This window comes from Symphalangus syndactylus, chromosome 5, assembly GCF_028878055.3.
Source record: "Symphalangus syndactylus isolate Jambi chromosome 5, NHGRI_mSymSyn1-v2.1_pri, whole genome shotgun sequence".
Lineage (NCBI taxonomy): Eukaryota > Metazoa > Chordata > Mammalia > Primates > Hylobatidae > Symphalangus > Symphalangus syndactylus.
In genome coordinates, this window is record NC_072427.2 from 5,601,753 (window position 1) to 5,628,998 (window position 27,246).

Here is a 27,246-nt window from a genome sequence, read left to right on the forward strand (position 1 = left end):
AGGCCTCCCATGAAAAGGTGGCAGGGGCCTGCTTAGGTGATAACAGACTGAGAAGTCAATTGGAAAGGAAAGGCGCCCATAAGTTTATATGCAAAATGAGGCATTTCCAGAACACAATAAAATGCTCATTACAGTTAGGACAATAACGAGAAAATCATCTGAGCGGTCACCTTCGTCCCGCCCAGGACTGCACTGGTGGCCGCAGGGGCAGGCACCCCCTACCTTTTCCAGCTGGGACGTGCACTGGTCGCAGGCCTCCTTGAGCAGGTTCCGGGCGCCGCCGCGGTCTCCCTGCCTGTACGCGGCGCGAATGCCTTCCGTCCTGTGGGACTGCGCTGTAGGGTCACCGCCTGGCGTGGACGGTTTGCCGCCCATGTCCCCGGCACCTGCGTGGGAGGAAGCACACACACACAGCGTCACCGTCAACTGCCGGCGTGCTCTGGAGAGTCATCGCAGAACACAGCAGAAGGATGCGCGGCCCATTGCGCGATCGTGGGGGCTTCAGGAAGAGAAAGGGATGGCCCCGCAAGGCACTCGCCGCCCCGCCACCTGCAACCCTGCCTCAGAGCCCTCCCGGGGCTGGTGCGAAGGGGGCTGTCTGCGGAGGCACCGGGCGGCGCGCACAGCTCGGAGGATTCTGCAGCGAGGCTGCCACCTGGAGCCCGTCCAGGGCACCGGGGACAGCTGCCTGCGGGGGAGCGGCCGGGCTGACCTCACCGACAGCAGCGGCGGAGCAGGGGCTTTGGCGAGAGGGCTGGAGGTCTCAGCCAAACCGTCCCGCTGCTGTGCCCACAGGGGACAGAGTATCTAGTGATGGAAGAAAGACAGGCCAACTCCTGGGGGTGCGGAGATCTAGACGCTGTCCCTCCCTGCCGAGAAAACCCCACGAAGGGCGTGGGATTTAGAATCAGCAGCCCTCACTCCAGACCCGGCCTTGCGCAAACGCGCTGCGTAACGATCTGGGGCAACCCCCCGAAACGCTGGGCCTCGGGTCGCGCTGGTTCACCAGAGCACTGGGCCGCTCCAGGCCATCTGAGCACCTGGGGCCCCTCGGGAGGAGAGGCCAGCCTTGGGGAGGCCGCGATCCAGCACCCGGGCCCTTCGACAGAAGCGGCGGTCACTTACGGAGCGGCCACCATAGGCCGAGCACTCCTGGGTGCAGAGGAGCCCAGGGAAAGGGAGGCGGCCTCTCGCCCTCCCTAAGCATCCGCTCTAGCAGGGGTTCACAGTGAAGGCCTGTGGACCCCGAAAGGCTAACAGGCTTCAGAAGTTCCCTGAACATCCTAAAATTGTACACAAAGCTGTGTGTGTGCGTGTGTGTGTGTGTGTGTGTGTGTGTGTGTACAGTTTTTCGAGGAGAAAATTCAAAGCTTCTCAGATTTCCAAAGAGGTTAGGGAACAACAGTAAAAAGCCTTCTCTCCGTAGATATTACAGAAAAGACTGCGATGGATGAGGAGTTAAACTCTGATTGTGTGGAGAGATAGCAGAAATAGGGAAAAAATACTGTTGTGAAAGGTGACCAAGCAAATTGGGTTATTGTTTTTACACCCAACTAAAACGGAGCTGAGAAGCCAAGTAGAAAAAGCACTCGGGGCATATAACATTACTCCAGAAACATGATTCTCTACAAGCCCGACTACTAAAAATGCCTACCACAACTAAAACCAGTTTTATCTAATAACTACTAAAATGACTTTAAAACTAGCTTTACCCACGACTGCCACTCACCCATCATAACTTGCCAACTCTCCAAAACCTTGCTAATACTAATAAATTTTCTTGAAAAACACACATTTCTCCTTTTTATTACAAAACTGCCAACCTTCTCTTTTTTCTTCAAACATACCAAAACACACACACGCACACACACTCTCTCTCTCTCTATATATATATCCCAAATTACAATTCTTACATCCCAAGAAAACATTAGATTTAAAATCCTTTTGAGGCCGGGTGTGGTGGCTCATGCCTGTAATCCCAGCACTTTGGGAGTCCGAGGCAGGCAGATTACTTGAGGTCAGGAGTTCGAGACCAGCCTGGCCAACATGGTGAAACCCCATCCCTACTAAAGACACAAAAATTAGCCGGGTGTGGTGGAACGCGCCTGTAATCCCAGCTACTGAGGTGGCTGAGGCACGAGGATCACCTGAACCCAGGAGCCTGAGGTTGCAGTGAGCTGAGATCACACCACTGCACTCTAGCCTGGGTGACAAAGCGAAACTCTGTCAAAAAAAAAAATAAATTCTTTTATCATTTGCAACAGCAGGGATGGAACTGGATGTCATTATCTTGAGTGAAATAAGCCGGCACAAAAAGACAAATATTGCATGTTCTCACTTATTTGTGGGAGCTAAACATTTGATCACATGGAGGCAAAGACTGGAAAAATGGGAAAAACGGCTAACAGAGACTGAGATGGGTGAGTGTGGGAACGGGGAGGATGAACAGAAGTGGGTTAAAGGGCACAAGCATACAGTAAGAGGGATAAATTCAATGTCTGATAGCAGAGTAGGCTGACTATAGTTAACAAAAATATACTGTATTCAGGTGATGGACACCCTAAATGCCCTGACTGGATCACCATGTACTACATACACATAAAAAAATGTCACATACACCCCACAAATTTGTACAAATAAAATATAAAAATAAAAATTCACCTCTACATTTTTGTTTTGACCTCAACACTATCATTCTTTGCCAAGTTCACACAGCCAGTAGAGGCAAACTGGGACAGAAGTTTGGTCTCCCAACTCTCAAGCTAAACCCAACCCATCTTCGTGCTGCCTCTCTGAAGGGATGAATAAAACAGGCTTTGGATTGATTTTCTTCTTCTTTTTTCTTTTTCTTTTTTTTTTATTATTATACTTTAGGTTTTAGGGTACATGTGCACAATGTGCAGGTTTGTTACATATGTATCCATGTGCCATGTTGGTTTGCTGCACCCATGAACTCGTCATTTAGCATTAGGTATATCTCCTAATGCTGTCCCTCCTCCCTCCCCCCACCCCACAACAGTCCCCGGAGTGTGATGTTCCCCTTCCTGTGTCCATGAGTTCTCATTGTTCAAGTCCCACCTATGAGTGAGAACATGCGGTGTTTGGTTTTTTGTCCTTGCGATAGTTTACTGAGAATGATGTTTTCCAGTTTCATCCATGTCCCTACAAAGGACATGAACTCATCATTTTTTACGGCTGCATAGTATTCCATGGTGTATATGTGCCACATTTTCTTAATCCAGTCTATCATTGTTGGACATTTGGGTTGGTTCCAAGTCTTTGCTATTGTGAATAGTGCCGCAATAAACATACGTGTGCATGTGTCTTTATAGCAGCATGATTTATAGTCCTTTGGGTATATACCCAGTAATGGGATGGCTGGGTCAAATGGTATTTCTAGTTCTAGATCCCTGAGGAATCGCCACACTGACTTCTACAATGGTTGAACTAGTTTACAGTCCCACCAACAGTGTAAAAGTGTTCTTATTTCTCCACATCCTCTCCAACACCTGTTGTTTCCTGACTTTTTAATGATGGCCATTCTAACTGGTGTGAGATGGTATCTCACTGTGGTTTTGATTTGCATTTCTCTGATGGCCAGTGATGATGAGCATTTTTGCATGTGTTTTTTGGCTGCATAAATGTCTTCTTTTGAGAAGTGTCTGTTCATGTCCTTCGCCCACTTTTTGATGGGGTTGTTTGTTTTTTTCTTGTAAATATGTTTGAGTTCATTGTAGATTCTGGATATTAGCCCCTTGTCAGATGAGTAGGTTGCGAAAATTTTCTCCCATTTTGTAGGTTGCCTGTTCACTCTGATGGTAGTTTCTTTTGCTGTGCAGAAGCTCTTTAGTTTAATTAGATCCCATTTGTCAATTTTGGCTTTTGTTGCCATTGCTTTTGGTGTTTTAGACATGAAGTCCTTGCCCACGCCTATGTCCTGAATGGTATTGCCTAGGTTTTCTTCTAGGGTTTTTATGGATTTAGGTTTAACATGTAAGTCTTTAATCCATCTTGAATTAATTTTTGTATAAGGTGTAAGGAAGGGATCCAGTTTCAGCTTTCTACATATGGCTAGCCAGTTTTCCCAGCACCATTTATTAAATAGGGAATCCTTTCCCCATTTCTTGTTTTTGTCAGGTTTGTCAAAGATCAGATAGTTGTAGACATGTGGCATTATATCTGAGGGCTCTGTTCTGTTCCATTGATCTATGTCTGTGTTGTGGTACCAGTACCATGCTTTTTTTTTTTTTTTTTGAGACACAGTTTCACTCTGCTTCCAAGGCTGGTGTGCAGTGGTGCGATCTTGGCTCACTGCAATCTCCACCTCCCGGGTTCAAGTGATTCTCATGCCTCAACCTCCTGAGTAGCTGGGATCACAGGTGCACGCCACCAAGTCCAGCTAATTTTTGCATTTTTAGTAGAGATGGAGTTTCACCATGTTGGCCAGGCTGGTTTCAACCTCTCGACCTCAAGTCATCCCACCCAACTCAGCCTTGCAAAGTGCTGGGATTACAGGCGTGAGCCACTGTGCCTAGCCTTGTTTTTCTTTTTAAATGTAAATGCATAGCATGGTTGGCTCACAAACATACACATCACAAAAATGAATCACATAATAGCAGTTAACATTTGAAAAATTGAAAAAATAGTTTATGATAGTATAAAATTACATTCTTAGAAAAAAATGTAACAAAAGATGGGCAAGATCTGTACACTGAAAACATAAAACATTGCTGAGAGAAATTGAACAAGACCTAAATAAGTGGGAAGACATCCATCTTCAAGGATTAGAAGAATCAGTACTGTTAAGATGTCAATTCTCTTTGATTTTATCTATAGATTCAATTTAATCCCAACTATGATTCCAATAGGGTCATTTTTGGGGGATAGAAATTGACAATCTGATTCTTAAATGTATATGGAAATTTGAAAGACGTAGAATATCCAAAGCAATCTTGAAAAAGAAGAGAGTTGGAGAAGGTACACTACCTGATTTCAAGACTTGGAAAGGATGGAGTTGGAAGCCATTATCCTTCCAATAAACAAACTACAAAGCTATAGTAATCAAGACAGTATGGTACTGGTATAGACAAATGGCTCCAAGGGACAGAACAGAGGGTTGAAAAATAGACCTGTGCTTGTACATCCAATTGATTTTTGACAAGGGAGCCAAAGCAGTACAGTGAGAAAAGCAAAGTCTTTTCAGTAAAAAGTGCTAGAACAACTGGACACCCTCACTTAATATAAAGCAACCCTGACCCCTACTTCTCACCATATACAAATATCATCTTGAGATGGCACACACACATGTTCATTACAGCACTATTTACAACAGCAAAGTCATGGAATCAACCCAAATGCCCATCAGTGATGGACCGGATAAAGAAAATGTGGTGGCTGGTTGTGGTGGCTCATGCGGTGGCTCACGCCTATAATCCCAGCACTTTGGGAGGCCAAGGCAGGTGAATCACCTGAGGCCAGGAGTTCGAGACCAGCCAGGCCAACATGGTGAAACCCCTTCTCTACTAAAAATCCAAAAAATTAGCCTGGCGTGGTGGTGGCCATCTGTAATCTCAGCTATTATGAAGGCTGAGACAGGAGAATTGCTTGAATCTGGGAGGTAGAGGTTGCAGTGAGCCGAGGTAGCACCACTGCACTTCAGCCTAGTCAACAAGAGCAAAACTCTGTCTCAAAAAAGAAAAGAAAAGAAAAGAAAATATTATACATATATACACCATAGAAAACTGTGCAGCCATAAAAAGGAATAAGATTGTCTTTTTGCAGGGACATGGATGGAGTTGGAAGCCATTATCCTCAGCAAGCTAATACAAGAACAGAAAACCAAATACCACATGGTCTCACTTATAAGTGGGAACTGATGGATGAGAATACATGGAAACAAGAGGGGAACACACACTGGGCACCTGCGGTGAGGGAGGGTGGGGAAAGAGCATAAGGAAGAATAGGTAATGGATGCTGGGCTTAATACCTGGGTGATGGGATGATCTGTGCAGTAAATCCCCATGGCACATGTTTACCTATGTAACAAACAAACACATCCTGCTCATGTACCCCTGAACTTGAAAAAAAAAGTTGAAAAAAAAGAAAAAATAACTGAGATGAATCATGGACCTAAACATAAAGGCTAAAACTATGAAGCTTCTAGGAAAACACAGGGCAGACTATCCTCATGACTTAAGAGTAAGTCTTTACTTACTTTCTTACATGGGACACAGAAAACAATAACCAGGAAAGGAAAAATTGCTAAATTAGGCTTCATCAAAATTTAAAATTTCTGCTCCTCAAAAGACACCATTTAAAGTTAAATAGGCAAATTATAGACTACAATAACATTTTCAAAACATATCTGAAAATGAATGGTATCTAGAATATACAAACTCGTATAACTCCACAATAAAAAGACAAACAATCCGATTGAAAATGAGCAGGCTGGACCTGGTGGCTCACACCTGTAATCCTGGCAATTTGGAAGGCCAAGGTGGGTGGATCCATTGAGCCTAGGAGTTTGAGACCAGCCTGGGAAACATGTAGACCCAGTCTCTATAAAACATTTTAAAAATTAGCCCGGCATGGTGGTGCACACCTGTAGTCCCAGCTACTCAGGAAGCTGAGATGTGGGAGGATGGCTTGAGCCCAGGAGGTCAAGGCTTCAATGAGCTGTGACTGCACCACTGCACTCCACTGGCCTGGGTGACAGAACATGACCCTGTCTCAAAGAAACAAAACAGAAGGAAGGGAAGAGAAGGGAAGGGAAGGGAAGGGAAGGGAAGGGAAGGGAAGGGGAAGGGGAAGGAAAGGGGAAGGGGAAGGAAAGGGGAAGGGAAGGAAGGAAAGAAAGAAAGGAAAAGGGAAGGGAAGGGAAGGGAGGAAGGAAGGAAGGAAGGAAGGAAGGAAAGAAAGAAAGAAAGAAAGAGAAAGAAAGAAAATAAGAAGGAAAGAAAGAAACAAAGAAAGAAAAAGAAAAGGAAGAAAGAAAGAGAGAGAGCAAAGATTTAAACAGCAAAAAAAATTCAAAAACTCAATGTTATTAGTCATCAGGGAAATGCAAATTAAAACCACAATGAGATACCACTATGCTCTCACCAGAATGGCTAAAATTGTAAGACCAAAACTACTTCGTGAGGAAACGGAACAACCAGAATGTTCATACCTTACTGGCTAGAGTGCAAAATTGTCCAGTCGCTTTGGAAACAGGTCTGGTGGTTTCTTATAAAACTACATGTATACCTACCCTATGACCCATAAATTCCACTCTTATCTAACCAAGAGAAGTATGCCCAAAAATGTATCCAAGAATGTTCATAGCAGCCTTATGCATGATATTTCCAAACTGTAAATAGCTCAAGTGTCCATCCACAGGAGAATGAATAAACAAACTGTGGTACAGTAACTACTCAACAGTAAAAAGGAAGGACCAATTGATCTATGGAAAGACTGACAGCAATCTCAAAAAAAGTAATGCTGAGTGAAAGAAACCTTATAAAAAATGATTCCATTTATATGCTGTTGTAAGATATAGTGAAAAAAATCAGAAGAGTGGATCGTGGGCATAGGGTAGACAGTGAGTTTTACTGTGGATGGGGCATAAGGACATCAGTTTGGTCATTCTATATCTCAATGGAGTTTTCATTATACAGTTGCTGTATTTGTCAAAACTTATCAAGCAGTCCATTTAAGATATGTGTATCTTACTTTATATATATTTTACCTAAAAAAACTACAAACATTATTGAACCTTAGTCCATACTATGCATGCTACAGTATTTAAGAGTGAAGTGTACAGATGTTTGCAATATGCTTTGAAATGCATTAAAAATGAGTGGATGGTTGGATAGAAAGGTAAGAGAGAAATTTTGGAAAGTGTTAATGGTGTGATCTGAGTGGTAGGTATACGAATATAGATGGTTCAATTCTTTCAACTTTGGTGTATGTTTGAAATTTTTCATAACAAAATGTTGGGAGAAAAGGCGAGTCCTAATGTCTATACTCTAAATGCATGGCTTGCCATATGACACAAGGTACGAGCTCTTGCCACCAAAGCTGAAAAATCCTGCTCTGTAGAAAGGCAAAGGCAAAGCTGCTTATGGAGCAAAGCCCCTAACACCAATCCAGGGTCTTTACAACTCACGCGAAGCCATGACTTGCTCCATTTCAAAGGCAATCGTCCTGAAAATCCAAGTAAATGGGTGACCATCACACACAATCTATATCATTCCTGAGAGGCCAACACAGAGTTGCTGTGTCTGAGTGGAGATTATTGTGTCTTGGCTGTGTGCTTGTGAAAAGAGGAATCGGGAAAAGGCTTGGTGTGTAAGCGGTTATACGTGTGAATAAGGCAGCTTCACTTCCCAACACACATTAACAGTCACCATTAATTATTTACGGGCAGAGCCCCTGAGACATGTGAGCGCAGGCCAGAGGGAGAAGGGCCATTAGCAGGGCCCAGGAGGAATAGAAACAACTGCAGTCATCCCTCAGATGGGGGCACTTAATTATGTCATTGCTTGTCTCTCAGAATTAAACAAATACCCGCTTATCCAGTAAAAGACATGTGCAGGCACGTGTATGTGTGAATGCACAAGCAGGTATGAAGTACCCTCTTCTGTCCGTGTGAGGAACATACATACAAACAGCTAAACCTTTAGGTGCAAGTTAAGGGACATTGTGAAGGTGGAACTTAGGGCATATGTAGGCCATAAGGTGCCCATGAGATTACAAGGGTGATTTAACTTGATCTTTCAGTCATGCCTTGCATGTGGAGTAAGTGATGTAATAAGAACCTAGAACCTGCTCAGTTCTCTTTACATTGTAAAATGTTGTGGTGTTTGTCTGTTTCAACTCTGACTTTCTGAAGTTGCAAGGCTGACGCCATATCCACTCTCACCGACCCTGTGGGCTGAGGGTCTGGTCCAGTCAAGTTGTTGGGAGGACATTAGGAAAAGGCCCCAGTTAATGCATATGCATTGAATTTAATCTGCCAATCTCATTTAATTTCCTGAAATTATCCAGAGAATGGTTAACGTTTATTTAAATTGAAAGAAAAAAGACCAAAATGCTTTGACCATAACGAGTATTATGCATGGGCCATGGGGGAATTCATGACAGAATAGAAAAGATTTTTCTTCTTTATTTCCTAAGACCTGCGTAATGGGAATATATGACTGCTTCATTCAAAACTTCACAGAAACTACAAAAGTAATAAAAGAAAACATTCTCACTGAAAAAAAATTAAATAGTTCAGAAGTAAATATAAAGGCAAAAGCCCCTCCTGACCACCACAGAAAACAATAACCAGGAAAGGAAAAATTGTTAAATTAGGCTTCATCAAAATTTAGAACTTCTGCACCTTTTCCTAGAGATAACATTTATTTAGCCATTTTTTTCTCCAAAATACTATTGTTTTGTATTTGAGAATTGGCAACTTTTGATTTAAACTTAAAATGTAGGAAATGCATTTATACTATTTGAGATTATTCAGTTACTTGTGCTTATTCATCAACTATTGTCCATAATTATATTCTTTTATACAATAAAATATCTCAGTTCTAAATATTCTCCTCATAAAGATTTCAAATTCATATTAAAAAATAAAATGGGGCAAACATCCTATTTCAATAGTACATTAATGTCCCAAATAAGTAGCTACAGCTAGTAGGGAAATAATAGTAGAACATTGCTATAATGCAGTTTCAAATTTTAGAAAATCCTTTTTGTTCCCTAAATTATAATTTATGTCATTATTTTCATATATGGTGATGAAAATTTCCAAATTTCCAGGCATCTCACTTGCTTTTAATATAAAGCTAATACACTCCAATTAAGTATTTAATGAAGTAAAGGAGGAGAAGCATAAATGAATAGCACCAGGGAAATTTTTTTTTCAGGCTTGGTTGGTGTTTCTAGTTTGATTTTTAAAGGCAGTGGTTAAAGGGAGGAACTGGTTAGGGAAAATGAAATTACAAATGCAGTGAATAGCTAGGGTTATGGAATCAGCACATGTGGAGCCATTCAAGATGACAAGAAACATTTACCATAAGCTCTGAGCTTGGAAGTGAATGTATTTCTGGTTGCTGATAAGTGTTAGTCTTCACTGTATGCTGGTATTTCAATGTGCCAGCCATGGATAGTAAGTTAAAGTTTCTATATAGAGAAGCATTTGGTTAGAAAAAACATAAAATATTTAAAAATCTATAGGACCTGAACACCATTTAGTTCTTGATAATTGCTTTCAATTTAATATACTATTTTTAAAGAAATACCTTCAGTGATACTGTGTGTTTCAGTCAGCCATTTCAAGGAGAAATGATTTTAGCTGCCAATAACTCAGTCTTTAAACATCATTTCTATAATTTATGTTTCATAAAAAAACAAATTATTCTAATTTCAGAAAAACTAACAGAAATTATTTTTCTTTTTCAGTATTCTGAAAGAGTAATAAAACAGAATTCCATGAATATGACAGAGTAATGCTGGCTATGAAAACCGTGTCCCTGATGGCAGGCAGCTCACTGTTCTGCAGGCACACCTCGAAAGAGACCGCCCCCATCTGTCCATCCCTGGTTCTCTCTGTCCTTATGTTCCAAGGAGACAGTCTTACCTTTTGTTCCAGAGCAATAATTGTTAAGTCATCTCTGCTGTCCCAATTACTGGAATAAAATTCTCTTTCTACTGTTTTTTTCCCTACAAATCTAGGACAACAGAGAAAATGAAATGAAAAATAAAATAGCTTTAATTATGTAAGTTCTAAATGTTGGCCTCATGTGTGTGTGCGTGTGTGTGTGTGTGTGTGTGTGTGTGTGTGTTTGTATTTCTCTCCTCCCCACCAAGGAAAACACTTAGAATAAAAGGCAAATGCTTTTGGTCAATTCGAAGTGTGTGACATCCTCTGTAAATCTTAGAAAAGACACTGCCGTTTTATTTGCACATCCACGACTTTTTTTTTTTAATTGCATTTGCCTCCGTCAGTAGAACAGCAAAAAGTGAAAATGATCTACCAGCCCACAGCTCACTGCAGAACAAACAGAAGTAAACTTTAGGATGCTACTGACCTGGTCATAGTTGTTTAATGACCTTCCTGTGCCACTGAGTCCCCATGTGGCCAAAGCACCAGGGAAAGGGGGCTGGCTTTCCCGGGAGGTGACACCCTCCTGGCACTTTGGGGGCTTGCCCTCTGTTGCCCTAGCTTTGCCAGCCTTCCGCTGGAAGGATGCTTCTTTCTTTGCCAGATATCACTCTAGTGTTCTAGCATCAGCAGCCGTTTACATCTCTGGGTCACATTACAGTGAAATCCAACCCTTGTTGTCTTTGGGAAAGATGTGGAGGTTGGGGGTGTGCAGAGGAGGGAGGGTCACCCAGCCCTGGGGTCATCCACGGTGAAAATTCCTCTCCAGATGGCAGGTGCTCAGGGTTACTGCACCCATCACCCGGGCCCTCCACCCGCATCGGACAGGAAAGCAAAAGCCAAGACCGGGCTCTGCGGACTCTCACTAGCAGCTCTGGCTCAGAGGCCGGCATGTCTCATTGCAGAAACGCTCCATGGCATAGATTACTATTTTGTGGATATCCTCACCAAATCACTAGGAATTTTTGTTAATAAGAGGGAGATGGACGGTTATACATATAGACAGGTTGGTCTCATGGGGGAAAATTGCATGGAAAAGTGCTATTTGCTTTAGTAATAAAAATATAATTAATCACAAGATGCTATGTTATGTCCACCTGACGCAGTAAAACAGTGACAGGCTTATAACATTCCTTGCTGGCATGAGTGTGGGGAAGTGGGTGCATCCTCTGGTCCCTTTGCCATCGTGGGAGGCCTTGCCAACCGGCTGGTCATTTCGGAAAGCAAGAGGACAGGACTACATAAGAAAAGCGGGAGGTCGGCCTGTTGTCCCCGCTTTTCTCTTCTAGGCGTTTCCCTGCAGAAATGACATGATGCACCCCAAAAGACTACTCCCGAACCAGGACTTCTGCAGGGTCCCTGCCATAGCCGAGGTAAGAGCAACTCTCCAGACAAGCGGCCCAGGCCAAGAATTAGGGAGTGGTGTAGAGCAGGGTGGGTGCCCAAGGGCCAGCACAGGCCTGGGGACTGGACTCACATCACTCAACTGAACGTTCACAGCAGCGCTAGGCAGGAGGTGACTCTGCTGCCATTTTACAGAGGATCAAGGCCAAGACGGTGACACACGTTCGCAAAACAACAGCGCTGGCAATGAGCAGCTGGAGTGGAAGCAGTGAGTCCTGGCCCTGGGGCCCACAAGTCGCTGCTACTCGGCTTTCTAAGTTAATACCTGCTGGTGCTTCAGAATAAGGGGCTCAGATGCAGCTATTAGAACCTATCACAATGAAGACTAAGGGGAATTGTGAAAAAATGCTTACCAGACATCAAGCTAAAAGCAGAACATAGGACAGGGGCCGTGAGAAATCACAGGAAAAACATGGAACACACATGGACACCATTTAAAAATACGCAAAATGGGCCGGGCGTGGTGGCTCATGCCTGTAATCCCAGCACTTTGGGAGGCCGAGGCTGGCAGATTACCTGAGGTTGGGAGTTCAAGACCAGCCTGGCTAACGTGGTGAAACCCTGTCTCTACTAAAAATACAAAATTAGCCAGGCGTGGTGGTGCATGCCTGTAATTGCAGTTACTCGGGAGGCTGAGGCGGGAGAATTGCTTGAACCCGGGAGGTAGAGGTTGTGGTGAGCCGAGATTGCACCATTGCACCCCAGCCTGAGCAATAAGAGCGAAACTCCATATATAAAAAAAAAAATATATATATATATATATGCAAAATGAAATAATTTATTCTAGGTTCTCCGATTATTTGTGATTAAAACCCTTTGAAAAAAGGTTCCTAATGAGTCTATGAGTATAGATAATACATAGTTTATTATTTTTGTTTGTAAAACCTGAACCTGACGCTCTTTTCTCCTCCTTCTCCCTGTCTCTGTTTAGAAAGAAAATCTGAAGGACACACAAAAATTACAGTGGCCATCCCCTTCAGCAGTGAAATGACTGGAGTTTTAAAATTTTATTTATTTATTTATTTAAGACAAGGTCTCACTCTGTCGCCCAGGCTGGAGTGCAGTGGTGTGATCTCGGCTCACTACAACCTCTGCCTCCCAGGTTCAAGAAATTCTTGTGCTTCAGCCTCCCAAGTAACTGGGATTACAGGTGTCTGCCACCATGCCCAGCTGATATTCGTATTTTTAATAGAGACAGGGTTTCGCCACATTGGCCAGGCTGGTCTCGAACTCCTGACTCCAAGTGATCCACCCGCCTTGGCCTCCCAAAGTGCTGGGATTACAGACATAAGCCACCATGCCCAGCCTGGAGTTTTAAAACTATTTCTATTTTTCTGTGTTTTTCAATATATTTTTTTGCACTAACTTGTATTGCTGTTGAAATTAAGAAAAAAAAATATTAAAAGATGAAGTATGTCCAGCAAAATGTTAACTCTGTTTCACCCTGGCTTAGTGAACTCGTTCTTCAGTGATGTTATCTATATTGAAGCAAGTGTTTGCTCTCAATCTACCAAATCTTGACTCTGTTGCTCTAGAAAAAAGGATGGAGAGCAAGAAAGTCTCATGGAACAATAAGTGGCACAGGTGTCCCAGATTTTAAAAGATAAAATAAAATGGTTTATAATAATATTTCACGTATTGGTCATTGGTGCCATTTATTGAGTCCTGCTGGATGCTGTAGAAAGTGTCCTGCATGCATTTGACTTTGTCCCAACACCCATACAAGGCTGGGCTTCTCATCATCACTCACCTCAAGGTGACCAGTGCCCTGAGTGGTTAGAGAAACTTCCCCCACCCAGCTCCCAACAGCAGAGCTGAGATTTGGACCCCCAGAACCTGCCATCAAAGCTCACCCTCTGTTTCCTAGGCTGTGTTCCCAACTGCTATGGTTTTTTGTTGTTGTTGTTTTTTTTTTTTTTGATGGAGTCTCGCTCTGTTGCTAGGCTGGAGTACAGTGGCGCGATCTCAACTCACTGCAACCTCCGCCTCCCAGATTCAAGTGATTCTCCTGCCTCAGCCTCCCGAGTAGCTGGGATTACAGGCACGCACCACCATGCCCAGCTAATTTTTGTATTTTTAGTAGAGATGGGGTTTCACCATGTTGGCCAGTATGGTCTCGATCTCTTGACCTCATGGATCTGCCCACCTTGGCCTCCCAAAGTGCTGGGATTACAGGCGTGAGCCACCGCGCCCAGCCACCAACTGCTGTTTTCATGTCCCCTCCAAAATTCACGTTGAAACTTAATCCCCATTGTAATGGTATTAGGAGTTGGGGCCTTTGGGACATAATGAAGATTAGATAAGGTCACCAGGGTGGGGACCCTGTAATAAGACTGGTGGCTTTATAAGAATAGGAAGAGAGACCTGAGCCAGCACACTCAGGCCCCTTGGCATGTGATGCCCGGTGCCACCTCAGGACTCTGCAGCGAGTCCCCACCAGCAAGAAGCCCTCACCAAATGCAGCCCCTCAGCCGTCGACTTCCCAGCCTTCAGAAATGTAAGAAACAAATTCATTTTCTTTATAAATTACCCAGTCTGTAGCATCCAGTTATAGCAACAGAAAACGAACTAAGACAACAGCCGAACATGAGACTCTTATTCAGCACCTAACATGCATGGCAGAAACGTGGGAACTAAAACATGAGATGACCCTGTCTCATTAGATGGAAAAAACGGAGAGGAAATGGAAACCAATCCCTCCGTGAATTTTCTGCTGCAGAAGAAGAGAAACACAGAAATACAAAGCTATGAAGATGAATTCTTTCCTAGATTTTGTTCCTCTTCCAAAAATTCATTTATTTATTGCTCATTCGTTCTACAAATATTTAGTACCTCCTGTGTGCTGAGCTAGACCCTGGGGACACAGCTTGCTGAGACACACAGGAAGAGCTCAGGTGCACTGCTATAGTATTTCCAGAGTTTACTTTCAAACATCCACAACAGAAACCATGCCCTTTACCCAAAAGGGGATGCTTGAGGGACTTGGCAGAGTCAACAGTCAAAAACCGACCTGGTAAAAAAAGAACCATCTTTTTGGAAAATTAAAAATCACATAAATAGGACCGTTCATTTATTTAATACTCAGTAATACTACAGAAAATGGTACAATTCGAAGATAAACACACACACACAGTCAGTCCTACTCTGATTTGGGGGAAGATGATTGTGATTATAAATACTGGAGGATCAGGACACCCTTTGACATTGCCATGTTGCTTCTGGGAAACTGATTCCAAAAGAATAGTTCTACACATCTGAAAAGCACTATGCAAAAAAAAAAAAAAAAAAAGCAATATGCATATAGATGCTGATTGCAGCACTGTTTAGTATAGCAAAGGATGGTGATTTTGACAATTATAACATGCACAGACACTGGAACTACACAAACAGGAAAACTGACAAGAAGGAAGCCCCCAAAACGATAACATTGGTTTTTCTTATGCGGTGGAATTCAAGGTGAACTTCTCGAAACCCTTTTCTCTATTTTCCAGTTATTTCTCTATTACTAGTATAACAAGAACATTGTTATATTAAAAAAATGCTTTTCAGGTTAACAAAGTACATTTTCTAACTGAATTTAACTTCCTCCTAACAAAAATGGGTGCAAGGAAAGGAAGAAAACGTCTCAATCTGAAAGGAACATTTAGGATGAGGCACTGAGAATTTTCCAATCATGTCATCTACTGAGGACTGTGTTAAAACCCGTAGTTACAGAAAGAACTGTACTCTGTAAGTTGGAAGACTTGGTTTCAAGCTCTAGCTGTGCTATTTGACACAGCCTGGAGTTTGGCAAGTATTTAAGATGTCTGAATATTATCCTCTTCTCGTAAAAGAAAACGGCACATATAAAAGATAGTGCACAATGCATATAAATAAAAAAATACATACACAAATAGAAGCGGCAAGCACACAAATGGGGGTGATTTCCAGGAGGCCTGGCCCCTTCCTCCCTACTCCAGGTGCCTGTGAGACTGCCAGACTGCACTCTCATTTCCTCTGTGGACCAAGGTTCCCTTAGCTTTTGTTCCTGTGTCTGCTTTATCTGGAAGGAGCCCTTACGCCTTCCATGCTTCTCAAAATTCTCCTCCTTCTAGCCCAGCGCAGGGGTAAGTAAACCCCAGAAAGGACTTGCAGAATCTCCCACCGGGCTGCCTCTCCTTTCTCTGCCTGCACGTGGTCTGACCTGGGTCCTGGACTGTCCCCGCAGAGTAGGTCTGCCAGCCTCCTGCTCTGCCCAGTGCTGCCTGCAGGCTGGGTTCTGCTTACTCACTGCCATGGGTGCCTATCCAGACTGTGTCACTGAAAGCCTCTCCACTTCAATTTGTTGACTGTCCAGAGCTCTCTGCATATGAGTAAGGGGGTCGTCTATAATTTTGCCCGTCTACAGTTACGGCATGGCTACAGGGGTACAGAATTCTCCCAGTAAAAGAGGAGGAGAATGATGCCTTCAGGCACTGCTAGATTTTCCTTTCCAAGAATGATTTTCTTTTGGCCACTCAGCCCCACATCCCCCTCCAACCCTGCCCTAAAATCTGGTCACTTCAGCACAACAGTTGTAGGGTTCATATCAGGTCAAAATGTAAACTCTTTCAAGATAATATTTGGGGGCTTTCCAAGTCATAAAAGTATCTGAGACCTTAGTCACACACACTGCCCAGAAATACATGACTGTAAAACGTTGGCAGGGAAAGAAGTCCCAGAGCACAGAGAGCCCGGGACAGAGACGGAGAAGTGTGACCACCATGCTGACCCCGCCCTGCTTCCTGGGCCCACCTCCAGGCCCCGGCACATTTCCGTCCTCTCCACTGCCGAGGAAGTGGAGAGGATGGTGGCACCTACTTCAGAGGGGTTATTGTGAGGATCAAGTGGATGGAAGCACGAGAAGTGCTTAGAACACTGCCTTCCCCTGAGAGGCTCTAGATAAATGCTAGCTACTATTATTGTTACTTGAAGTTAAGTTCGAAATTTGGCCCCTCTCTCAAAACTGTGAAGTCTGGGGTTTCTATCTTATTCCTTAGCCATCTGGGATGAATCATGCCTATTCAAATGAATAAGTTAGTGGGTATTGGAATCTTATTTACTTAGCTATGGGTCAAATGTTAGTGAGGCCAAAAAGTGGAAGACAAAAGCCTTGCTTTAACACCCTTGCTGGGCTTGCTGGGGAGCAGAGGTACAGATGTACCCAAAAGGCCTGAACATCAACTCCAGACAGGACAGCATATGCCAGTGGGAATAGCCACATTCCTGCATGCTGCCCAGCATACAGCTGACACTCAATAAATATTCAGTATACATCTTCATGCCAAAACGAAGGGCCCCAATTGTTTACTCTGATAGTTCCCTTATTTAAAAATGCTGCTTAACACACTACAGAAAAACAACAAATTAAAAAGGAAGATACAAAGAGAGAAAGAAAAGGACAAAAGAACTACAGAACAGGCTGGGTGTGGGGGTTCATGCCTGTAATCTCAGAACTTTGGGAGGCTGAGGCGGACGGATCACTTGAGGTCAGGAGTTTGAGACCAGCCTGGCCAACACGGTGAAACCCTGTCACACAAAAATTAGTTGGGTGTGGTGGTGCATGCCTGTAATCCCAGCTACTCGGGAGGCTGAGGCAGGAGAATCAATTGAACCTGGGAGGCAGAGGTTGCAGTGAGCAGAGATCATGCCACTGCACTCCAGCCTGGGTGACAGAGTGAGACTCTGTCTCAACAACAACAACAACAACAACAACAACAACCAACTACAGAACAATCAGAAAAGAATTTAAAAATGGCAAAAGTATGTCCTTACTAATCAGTAACTACTTTAAATATAAATGGATTGAATTTTCCAATCAAAAGACACACAGTAGCTGAATAGATTAAAAAAATCTAAGAACCAACAATATGCTACCTATAAGGGATTCACTTTTGCTTTAAAGATAAACATAGATGGAAAATGAAAGAATAAAAAAAGATATTTCATGCAAATGGTAACCAAAAGAGCTAAAGAATGGCTATACTTATACCAGACTAAATAGACTTTCAGTCAAAATCTGTCAGAAGTGACAAAGAAGGTCACTATATAATGATAAAGGGGTCAATTCATTAAAAGAGTGTACTAATTTAAAATATATATGTACCTAACATTGGAGCACATAAATATGTAAAGCAAATATTAACAGAACTGAAGGGAGAAATATATAGCAATATAATAATAGTAGGGGACTTCAATACCCCACTTGCAATAATAGATAGATCATCCAGACAGAAAATTAATAAGAAAACAGTGAATTTGAATAACACTATAGACCAAATAGACCTAACAGACATACGCAGAACAATGCCTTCAACAGCAAGAGAATATAATTTTTTCTCAAGCACACGTGGAACATTCCCCAAGAAATGTCATATGTTGGGCCGTAAAACAAGCCTTAACATATTTAAGATGATGGAAATAGTATCAAGTTTCTTTTCTGATCACAATGGTGTAAAACTAGAAATCAATAACAAGAAGAAAATTGAAAAATCCACACGTATGTGGAAAGTAAACCACATACTCCTGAACAACCAATGGGTCATAGAAGAAATCAAAAAGGAAATCAGAAAGTATCTTGAGACAAGTGGAAAAGGAAAGACAACATACCAAAACTTATGGGATACAGCAAAAGCAGTTCAGAGATGAAAGTTGACAGCCAGAAATGCCTACATTAAGCAAAAAGAAATATCTTAATTACACAAACTAACTTTACACTTTAAGGAACTAGAAAAAGAGCAAACTAAGCCCAAAGTTAAAAGAAAGAAAATAAGTATTAGAGCAGAAATAAATGAAATAGAGACTAAATAGATAATAGAAAAGATCAGGCTGGTCATGGTGGCTCACACCTGCAATCCCAGAACTTTGGGAGGCCGAGGTGGGCTGATCATGAGGTCAGGAGTTCAAGACCAGCCTGGTCAAGATGGTGAAACCCCGTCTCTACTAAAAATACAAAAATTAGCCAGGCGTGGTTGTGGGCACCTATAATCCCAGCTACTCAGGAGGCTGATGCAGAGAGTCGCTTGAACCCGGAAGGTGGAGGCTGCAGTGAGCCGAGATCGTGCCGCCGCACTCCAGCCCTCCAGCCTGGGGGTGACAGAGTGAGATTCTGTCTCAAAAAAAAGAAAAAAAAAAAAAAAAGGAAAAAAAGTGAAAGTAAGAGTTTTTTTTTTGAAAAAAAAATTGACAAATCGTTAGCTAGACTAAGAAAAAAAGAAAGAGAACTCGAATAAATAAAATTATAAATGAAAGAGGGGGCATTACAATTGGTATAATAGAAGTACAAAGTATTATGAGACTACCGTAACAATTATACGCTAACAAATTAGATAACCTAGAAGAAATGGATAAATTCTTAGAAACATACTACCTATCAAAAATAAGTCATACAGACATAGAAAATCTGAACAGGCCAATAATGAGTAAGGAGACTGAGGAAGTAATCAAAAACCTCCTAACAATAAAAAGCCAAGAACAAGACAGATGGCTTCACAGGTGAATTCTGCCAAACGTTTAAAGAAGAATGAATGCCAGTCCTTCCTAAACTCTTCCAAATATTGAAGACAATAAAGACTTTCGAACTTGTTTTACAAAATTAGCAATACCTCCTACCACAGCCATATAAAAACACCATAAGAAAAGAAAATTACAGACCAATGTCCCTGCTGAACTTAGGTGCAAAAATCCTCAAGAGGATACAGGCAAACTGATTTCAACAGCACATTAAAACAACCATACACCATTATGAAGTTCAGTTTATCCCTAGGAAGCAAGGATGGTTCAGCATATGCAAATCAACAGACATGATACACCACATTAACAGAATAAAGGATAAAAATCATATAATGAACTCAATAAATGCAGAAAAAACATTAGTAAAAATTCAACATCCTTTCAAAATAAAAATTCTCAACAAGTTGGGTATAGCAGGAATGTACTTTAATATCATTTAAGATCAAGCCTACAGCTATGATCATACTTAATGGTGAAAAGCTGAAAGCATTTTCCCCAAGATCAGGAACAAGACAAGTATGCCCACTCTTGCCACTTCTACTGGAAGTCCTAGCCAGAGAAATTAGGTAAGAAAAAGAAATAAAAGGCAAAAAGGCATCGAAATAAGAAAAGAAGAAGTCAAATGGTCTCTGTTTGCAGATGACATGATCTTTTTTTTTTTTTTTTTTTTTTTTTTTTTTTTTTTTTTTTTTTTTTTGAGACAGAGTCTCGCTCTGTCGCCCGGGCTGGAGTGCAGTGGCGCAATCTCGGCTCACTGCAAGCTCCGCCTCCCGGGTTCACGCCATTCTCCTGCCTCAGCCTCCGAGTAGCTGGGACTACAGGCGCCCGCCACCGCGCCCGGCTAATTTTTTGTATTTTTTAGTAGAGACGGGGTTTCACCGTGGTCTCGATCTCCTGACCTCGTGATCCGCCCGCCTCGGCCTCCCAAAGTGCTGGGATTACAAGCGTGAGCCACCGCGCCCGGCCCGACATGATCTTATATGCAGAAAACCTAGACTCCACCAGAAAACTACTAGAACTAATAAATAAATTCAGTAAAGTTGCAGGACACAAAATCAACATACAAAAAATCAATTGCAGTTCTATACACCAACAATAAGCTTTTAGAAAAAGAAATTAAGAAAACAATCCCTTTTACAATAGCTACAGAAAATACTTAGGAGTAAATTTAACCAAGGAGCAGAAAGATCTGTACACTAAAAACTATAAGACATTGATGAAAGAAATTGAAAAAGACACAAATAAATGGAAAGATATCCCATCTCCATGGATTGGAAGCATTAATACTGTTAAAATGTCCATACTACTCAAAGTGATCCACAGACTCAATGCAATTCCTGTCAAAATTCCAATGGCATTTTTCACAAGAATAGGAAAAAAAAATCCTAAAATTTGTATGGAACCTCAGACGACTCCCAATTAGCCAAAGCAATCTTGAGAAAGAACACAGCTAGAAGCATCACGCTTCCTGATTTAAAACTATACTACAAATTATAATCAAAACAGTATGGTTCTAATTTTATGCACTGGTCTATGTGTTAAAATAGACACATAGGCCAATGAAACAGAATGGAGAGTCCAGAAATAAATTTATGCATATACAAATAACTAATCTTTGAGAAAGGTGCCTAAAATACACAATGGAGAAAGAATGGCCTTTTCAATAAATAGTGTTGAAAAAAACTGGACATCTACATGCAAGATAATGAAATTGGAAATTAACTAGAAATAAATTAAAGACTTAAAACATAAGAAACAGTAAAACTCCTAGGTGAAAACATAGGAAAAAATCTCCTTGACGTTAGTCTTGGCAATGATTTTTCCTATATGACACTGAATGTACAGGCAACCAAAGCACAAATAAACAAATGGGATTACATCAAAGTAAAAACCACAGCAAAGGAAACACTCAACAAAATGAAAAGGCAACCTATGGAACGAGAGAAAATATTGCAAACCATATATCTGATAAGGGGTTAATATTCAAAATGTGTAAAGAACCCATATGACTTAATAGCAAAAAAGTTAGATAACCTGATTTTAAAAATGGGCAAAGGACCTGAATAAAAATTTTCCAAAGAGGACATACAAATGACCAAAGGTATAGGAAAAGGTTGTCGGCATGTCTAATCATCAGGGAAATGCAAATTAAAAACATGAGTTAGGCCGGGCGTGGTGGCTCACACCTGTAATCCCAGCACTTTGGGAGGCCGAGGCGGGCAGATCACGAGGTCAGGAGTTCGAGACCAGCCTGGCCAATATGGTGAAACCTCATTTCTACTAAAAATACAAAAATTAGCCGGGTGTGGTGGTGTGTGCCTGTAGACCCAGGTACTGGTGAGGCTGAGGCAGAAGAATTGCTTGAACCTGGGAGGCAGAGGTTGCAGTGAGCCGAGATTGTGCCACTGCCCTCCAGCCTGGGGGACACAGCGAGACTGTGTCTCAAACAACAACAACAACAAAACAAAGAAACAAAAAACCCATGTGTTATTACCTCACACCTGTTAGGGTGATTATTATAAGAAAGACAAGGATAACACATGTTGACAAGGAGAAGGGACCACTCACACACCGTTGCTGGGAATATAAGGTAGCAGCCATTATGGGAAAAAGTATGAAGGCTCCTCAAAAAATTAAAAATAGAACTACCATATGATCCAGAAATCCCATTACTGGGTATTTACCCAAAGGAAAGGAAATCAGTATCTTGAAGAAGTATCTGTAACCCCATATTAACTGTATGTAGCATTATTCACAACAGCCAAGATATAGAAACAACCTGTGTCCTGTGACAGATGGACAGAGAAAATATGGCTTATATACATGTATATATATATATAGACACACATATACGCACACACAATGGAATACTATACATCCTTTAAAAGGAAGTAAATCCTGTCATTTGCAACATGGGTGAACCTGGAGAACATTATGCTAAGTGAAATAGGCCAGACACAGAAGACAAATACTCTATGATCTCACTTATACGTGGAATCTTAAAAAGTCCAAATTAAAGAAGTCGAGAGTGAATGGTGGTTGCCAAGAGCTGGGGCATGGGAGAAATAAGGAGGTGTTGGTCGAAGGGTACAAACTTTTAGTTATAAGATGAGCCAGTTCTGGGGATCTAATGTACAGCCTGTTGACTACATAGTTAATAATACTGAATTGTATACTTGAAATTTACACTTGATCTTAGCCAAAAGGCCGAGAAGCGATACTTGAAATTTACTAAAAGAGCAGATCTTAAGTGTTGTTAATACACACGGGCACACAAAGGTAATTATGTGAAGCGGTAGATGTGCTCATTAACTTGATTATGCTAATCATTTTGCAACATTTATGTATATCAAATAATCACATTATATACATTAAATATATAATTTTTATTTGTCAATTATACTTCAGTAAAGCTGTAAAATAAGTAAATAAAAACGCTGCTTAATGAGATTAGCCAACATTCAAACGAGTGGCCCTGGAGTTAATTTTGGTCAATAGATTTTGTTAAAAGATCTTGCTTCAAAGCATAAGGAATGCCCAGTAATATTCCCAAGTAAGATGTAAGCTTAATGATGCAGACTTAAAACCTGGAGACAGTTGAGTTAATTGTCTGGTTAATACCATAAAAATCATTGATGGGAATGATTACTGTGATAAAATGTGGATGTACCCGAAAGCCTGACAAGCAATTTGATAGCATTTCCAGGGAAAGGTATGCTGGAATTGAATGCTGTCTCCGTCAGAGGAAAGAGTGGGCCAGGGCAGGAGTCAGGTCCTGCGAGAAGGGCCCCACAAAGAAGAGTGTGCTAATCAATGGCATTTGTCCAACTGGATAGCCACATGGAAAAATACATGATCAGATCCATTACTCCCGTGAAACACCAAGATAATTCCAAATGAATTAGAGATATAAGGTAAAAAAATAAAATGTTGTAAGCATTAGAAGAAAACACAGGCAAATTCCTTTTTAGCCTGGGAGTGTATAACCCCTTTAACTGTGGCTCACAACCCAGAAGTAATAAAAGATGGACACATTGGTCACATTTAAAAGATAACAACTTTATTGAGAGATAATTCACGTATCATAAAATTCACCATTTAAAAGTGTACAATTCAGTGGGTTTGAATATATTCACAGAGTTGTGTAATTATCACCGCTTTCTAATTTTAAAACATTTGTACCACCCTGCAAATATACGCTTTACTAGTCAGTTCCCACTTCCTCCTCCAGGTCCCTGCCAACCACTAATCTACTTTCCTTCTCTACAGTTTGCCTCTTCTGAACATGTCATATAGGTGGAATAATACAATGTGGTTTTTGTGACTTAGTTCTTTCACTCAGCAAGTTTTCAAGACTTATTCATGCTGTAGCATATATTAGTACTTACTCTTAATACTATTATTTAATAATTATAATAATAATTATTATTATTTTGAGATGGAGTTTTGCTCTTGTTGCCCAAGTGGGAGTGCAATGCTGTGATCTCAGCTCACTGCAACCTCTGCCTCCCGGGTTCAAGCCATTCTCCTGCCTTAGCCTCCCGAGTAACTGGGGTTACAGACACGTGCCACCATGCCTGGCTAATATTTGTATTTTTAGTAGAAATGGGATTTCACCATGTTGGCCAGGCTGGTCTCAAACTCCTGACCTCAGATGATCCACCTGCCTCAGCCTCCCAAAGTGCTGGGATTACAGGTGTGAGCCACTATGCCCAGCCTTACTATTTAATTATTAAGTATTAATTCATACTTGCTAGTAATGCTGTCACTTCCTTGCAATTGCTGTGTAATATTCCACTGTATGAATAGACCACATTTGTTTATTTATTCATCAGCTGATGGGAGCTTGGGTTTTTCACTTTCTGGTTATTAGGAATAATGCTACTGTGATCATTTATGTGCATGTTTTTCTGTGAATATCTGCCCTCAGTTCTCTTGTGTATATACTTAAGAGTGGAATTGCTGGGCCATATGGTAATTGCATGTTTAAAATGTTGAAAAACTGCCAAACCATTTTCCAAACTGCCTGCAGCATGTTCCAGTCCCACCTTCAATGAATGAAGGTTCCAATTTCTCCATATCCTTACTACCACTTGCCATTTTCCGTCTTTCTGTTATCCTTTCTGTTGGGTGTGAAGTGGCATCTCATTGTGGTTTTGCTTCGCATTTCCATAATGATTAATGATATTGAGCATCTTTTCCTGTGCTGATTGGCCATTTTCACATCTTCTTTGGATAAATGTCTGTAAATGTCTATTTAGTCTGTTTAGACCCTTTGCTCTTTTTTTTTTTTTTTTTGAGATGGAGTTTCGCTCCGTCACCCAGGCTGGAGTGCAGTGGCACAACCTCTGCTCACTGCAAGCTCCACCTCCCGGGTTCACGCCATTCTCCTGCCTCAGCCTCCCAGTAGCTGGGACTGCAGGCGCCCGCCACCTCGCCCGGCTAATTTTTTGTATTTTTAGTTTAGACGGGGTTTCACTGTGTTAGCCAGGATGGTCTCGATCTCCTGACCTCGTGATCCACCCGCTTCGGCCTCCCAAAGTGCTGGTACAGGTGTGAGCCACCGTGCCCGGCTAATTTTTTTGTATTTTTAGTAGAGACAGGGTTTCACCGTGTTAGCCAGGATGGTCTCGATCTCCTGACCTCGTGATCCACCCGCTTCGGCCTCCCAAAGTGCTGGTACAGGTGTGAGCCACCGCGCCCGGCCTGCTCTTTTTTAAATTGGGTCGTTTTTTTGTTGCTGAATTGTGAGAGTTCTTTATATAATTAGATACAAGTCCTTCAAAGATAAATAATTTGGAAATATTTTCTCCCATTTCACAGGTTCTTTTCACTTTCTTGATTATGTCTATTGAAGAACAAAAATGTTTAACTGATGAAGTCCACCTTACTACCTATTTTTCCTTCTGTTGCTTGTGTTTTTGGTGTAGTATCTGAGAAACTATTGCCTAATCCCAGGTCATAAAGATTTAATCCTGTTTTCTTTTAAGAGTTTTATAGGTTTAGCCATCCTCTTGCATTTTATTTGAATATTAGAATCATCTTGCCATTTTTGTAAGAATTTCAGCTAGGATTTGGAAAGAGACTGCGTTGAAGGCATAAGTCAATTTGGGGAGTGCTGCCATCTTACCATTATTGTCTTCCACTCCATGAATACAGAAGTTTTTTCATTTATTTGGGTTCTCTTTAACTTCTTTCAACAATGTTTTGCAGTTTTTGGTGTATAAATCTTATGCTTCTTTTGTTACATTTATTCCCAAGTTTTTTATTCTTTTTGATGCTATTGTAAATGTAATTGTTTTCTTAAGTAAATTTTCAGATTGTTAAGTGATAATTCATACAACCACAATTGATTTTTACATTTTGATCTTGCATCCTGCAAATTTGCTGAACTATTAGTTCTAATTGTCTTTTGTGTGTTGCTTAGAATGTTCTACGTACGGTATGATGTCACCTGAAAATATAGTTTTACCTCTCCAATCTGGATGCCTTTCATTTCTTTTTCTTGCCTTTGCCCTGGCTAGAACCTCCAGTGTAATGTTGAATAGAAGTAGTGAGAGTGGACATCCTTGTTTTGTTCCTGATGTTAGGGAGACAGCAGTCAGTCTTTCACTATTAAGTATGATGTTAGTTAATGGTTTTTTTTTGTTGTTAACAGATGCAGTTTATCAGATTGAGGAAGTTTCCTTCTATTACTAGTTTACTGAGTGCTTCTCTTCAAAGGGTAGTGAATTTTGTCAAATGCTTTTCTGTGTCTGTTGAGATGATCAGACCTTTTTTCTCCTTTATTCTATTAATATGGATTATTATATTGATTGATGTTAAACCAAGCTTGGAATCCTAAGATAAATTCCACTTGGTCATGGTGTATAATCCTTTTTATGTGTTACTAAATTTGGTTTGCTAGTGTCTTGTTGAGATTTTGCATCTATGTTTGAAAGAGATAGTGGTCTATAGTTTTCCTGTGGTATCTTTTTCTGGTTTTGGCTTCAGGGTAATACTGGTTTCATAGACTGAATTGGGAAGTATTCTTCCATATTTTATTGTTTGGAAGAGTTTGTGAAGTTGATGTTAACTCTTCTTTAAATGTTTGGTAGAATTCACCAGTGAATCTATCTGGGCCTGGCTTTTCTTTGTGGGGAATTATTTATTTATTTATTACTAATTCAGTCTCTCTACTTGTTTTAAGTGTAATCAGATTTTCTATTTCTTCTTGAGTCAATTTAGATAGTTTGTGTCTTTCTACGACTTTATTTCATCTAGGTTATTGAATTTGTTGGTGCAAGTTGTTCACAGTATTCTTCTATAATCTTTTTTTATTTCTATAAGGTTGCCAGTGATGTTCCTCTTTCATTCCTGATCTTGGTAATTTGAGCCTTCTCCTTTTTATTTTTAAGGTCATTCTAACTAAAGGTTTGTCCACAAAAATCGTTGGTTTTTTCAAAAAACTAGCTTTTGATTTCACTGATTTTCCCTACTGCTTTTATATTCTATATTTTATTTATTTCTGCTCTAATTTTTGTTATTTCCTTCCTTCTACTTGCTCTTAGTTTAGTCTATTCTTTTTCTAGTTTCTTAAGGTGGAAGTTTAGGTTGTTGATTTGAGATCTTTCTTCTTTTTTATATATAGGTAGCTGCTGCTATGAATTTTACTCTAAGCACTGTTTTAGCTG

At 41.1% G+C, this 27,246-nt stretch overlaps 1 protein-coding gene across 4 annotated transcripts in view; it reads right to left on the reverse strand.

Annotated features, from left to right (window-relative positions):
* Positions 1-27,246, reverse strand: part of LRRK1 (leucine rich repeat kinase 1) — a 162,805-nt gene that overhangs the window by 105,319 nt on the left and 30,240 nt on the right. For all 4 annotated transcript variants that reach the window (XM_055277046.2, XM_063640037.1, XM_055277047.2 and 1 more), the window contains one exon: positions 223-386. In XM_055277046.2, coding sequence (XP_055133021.1) covers positions 223-386 — 164 coding nt within the window. The remainder of the gene's footprint in view (positions 1-222; positions 387-27,246) is intronic.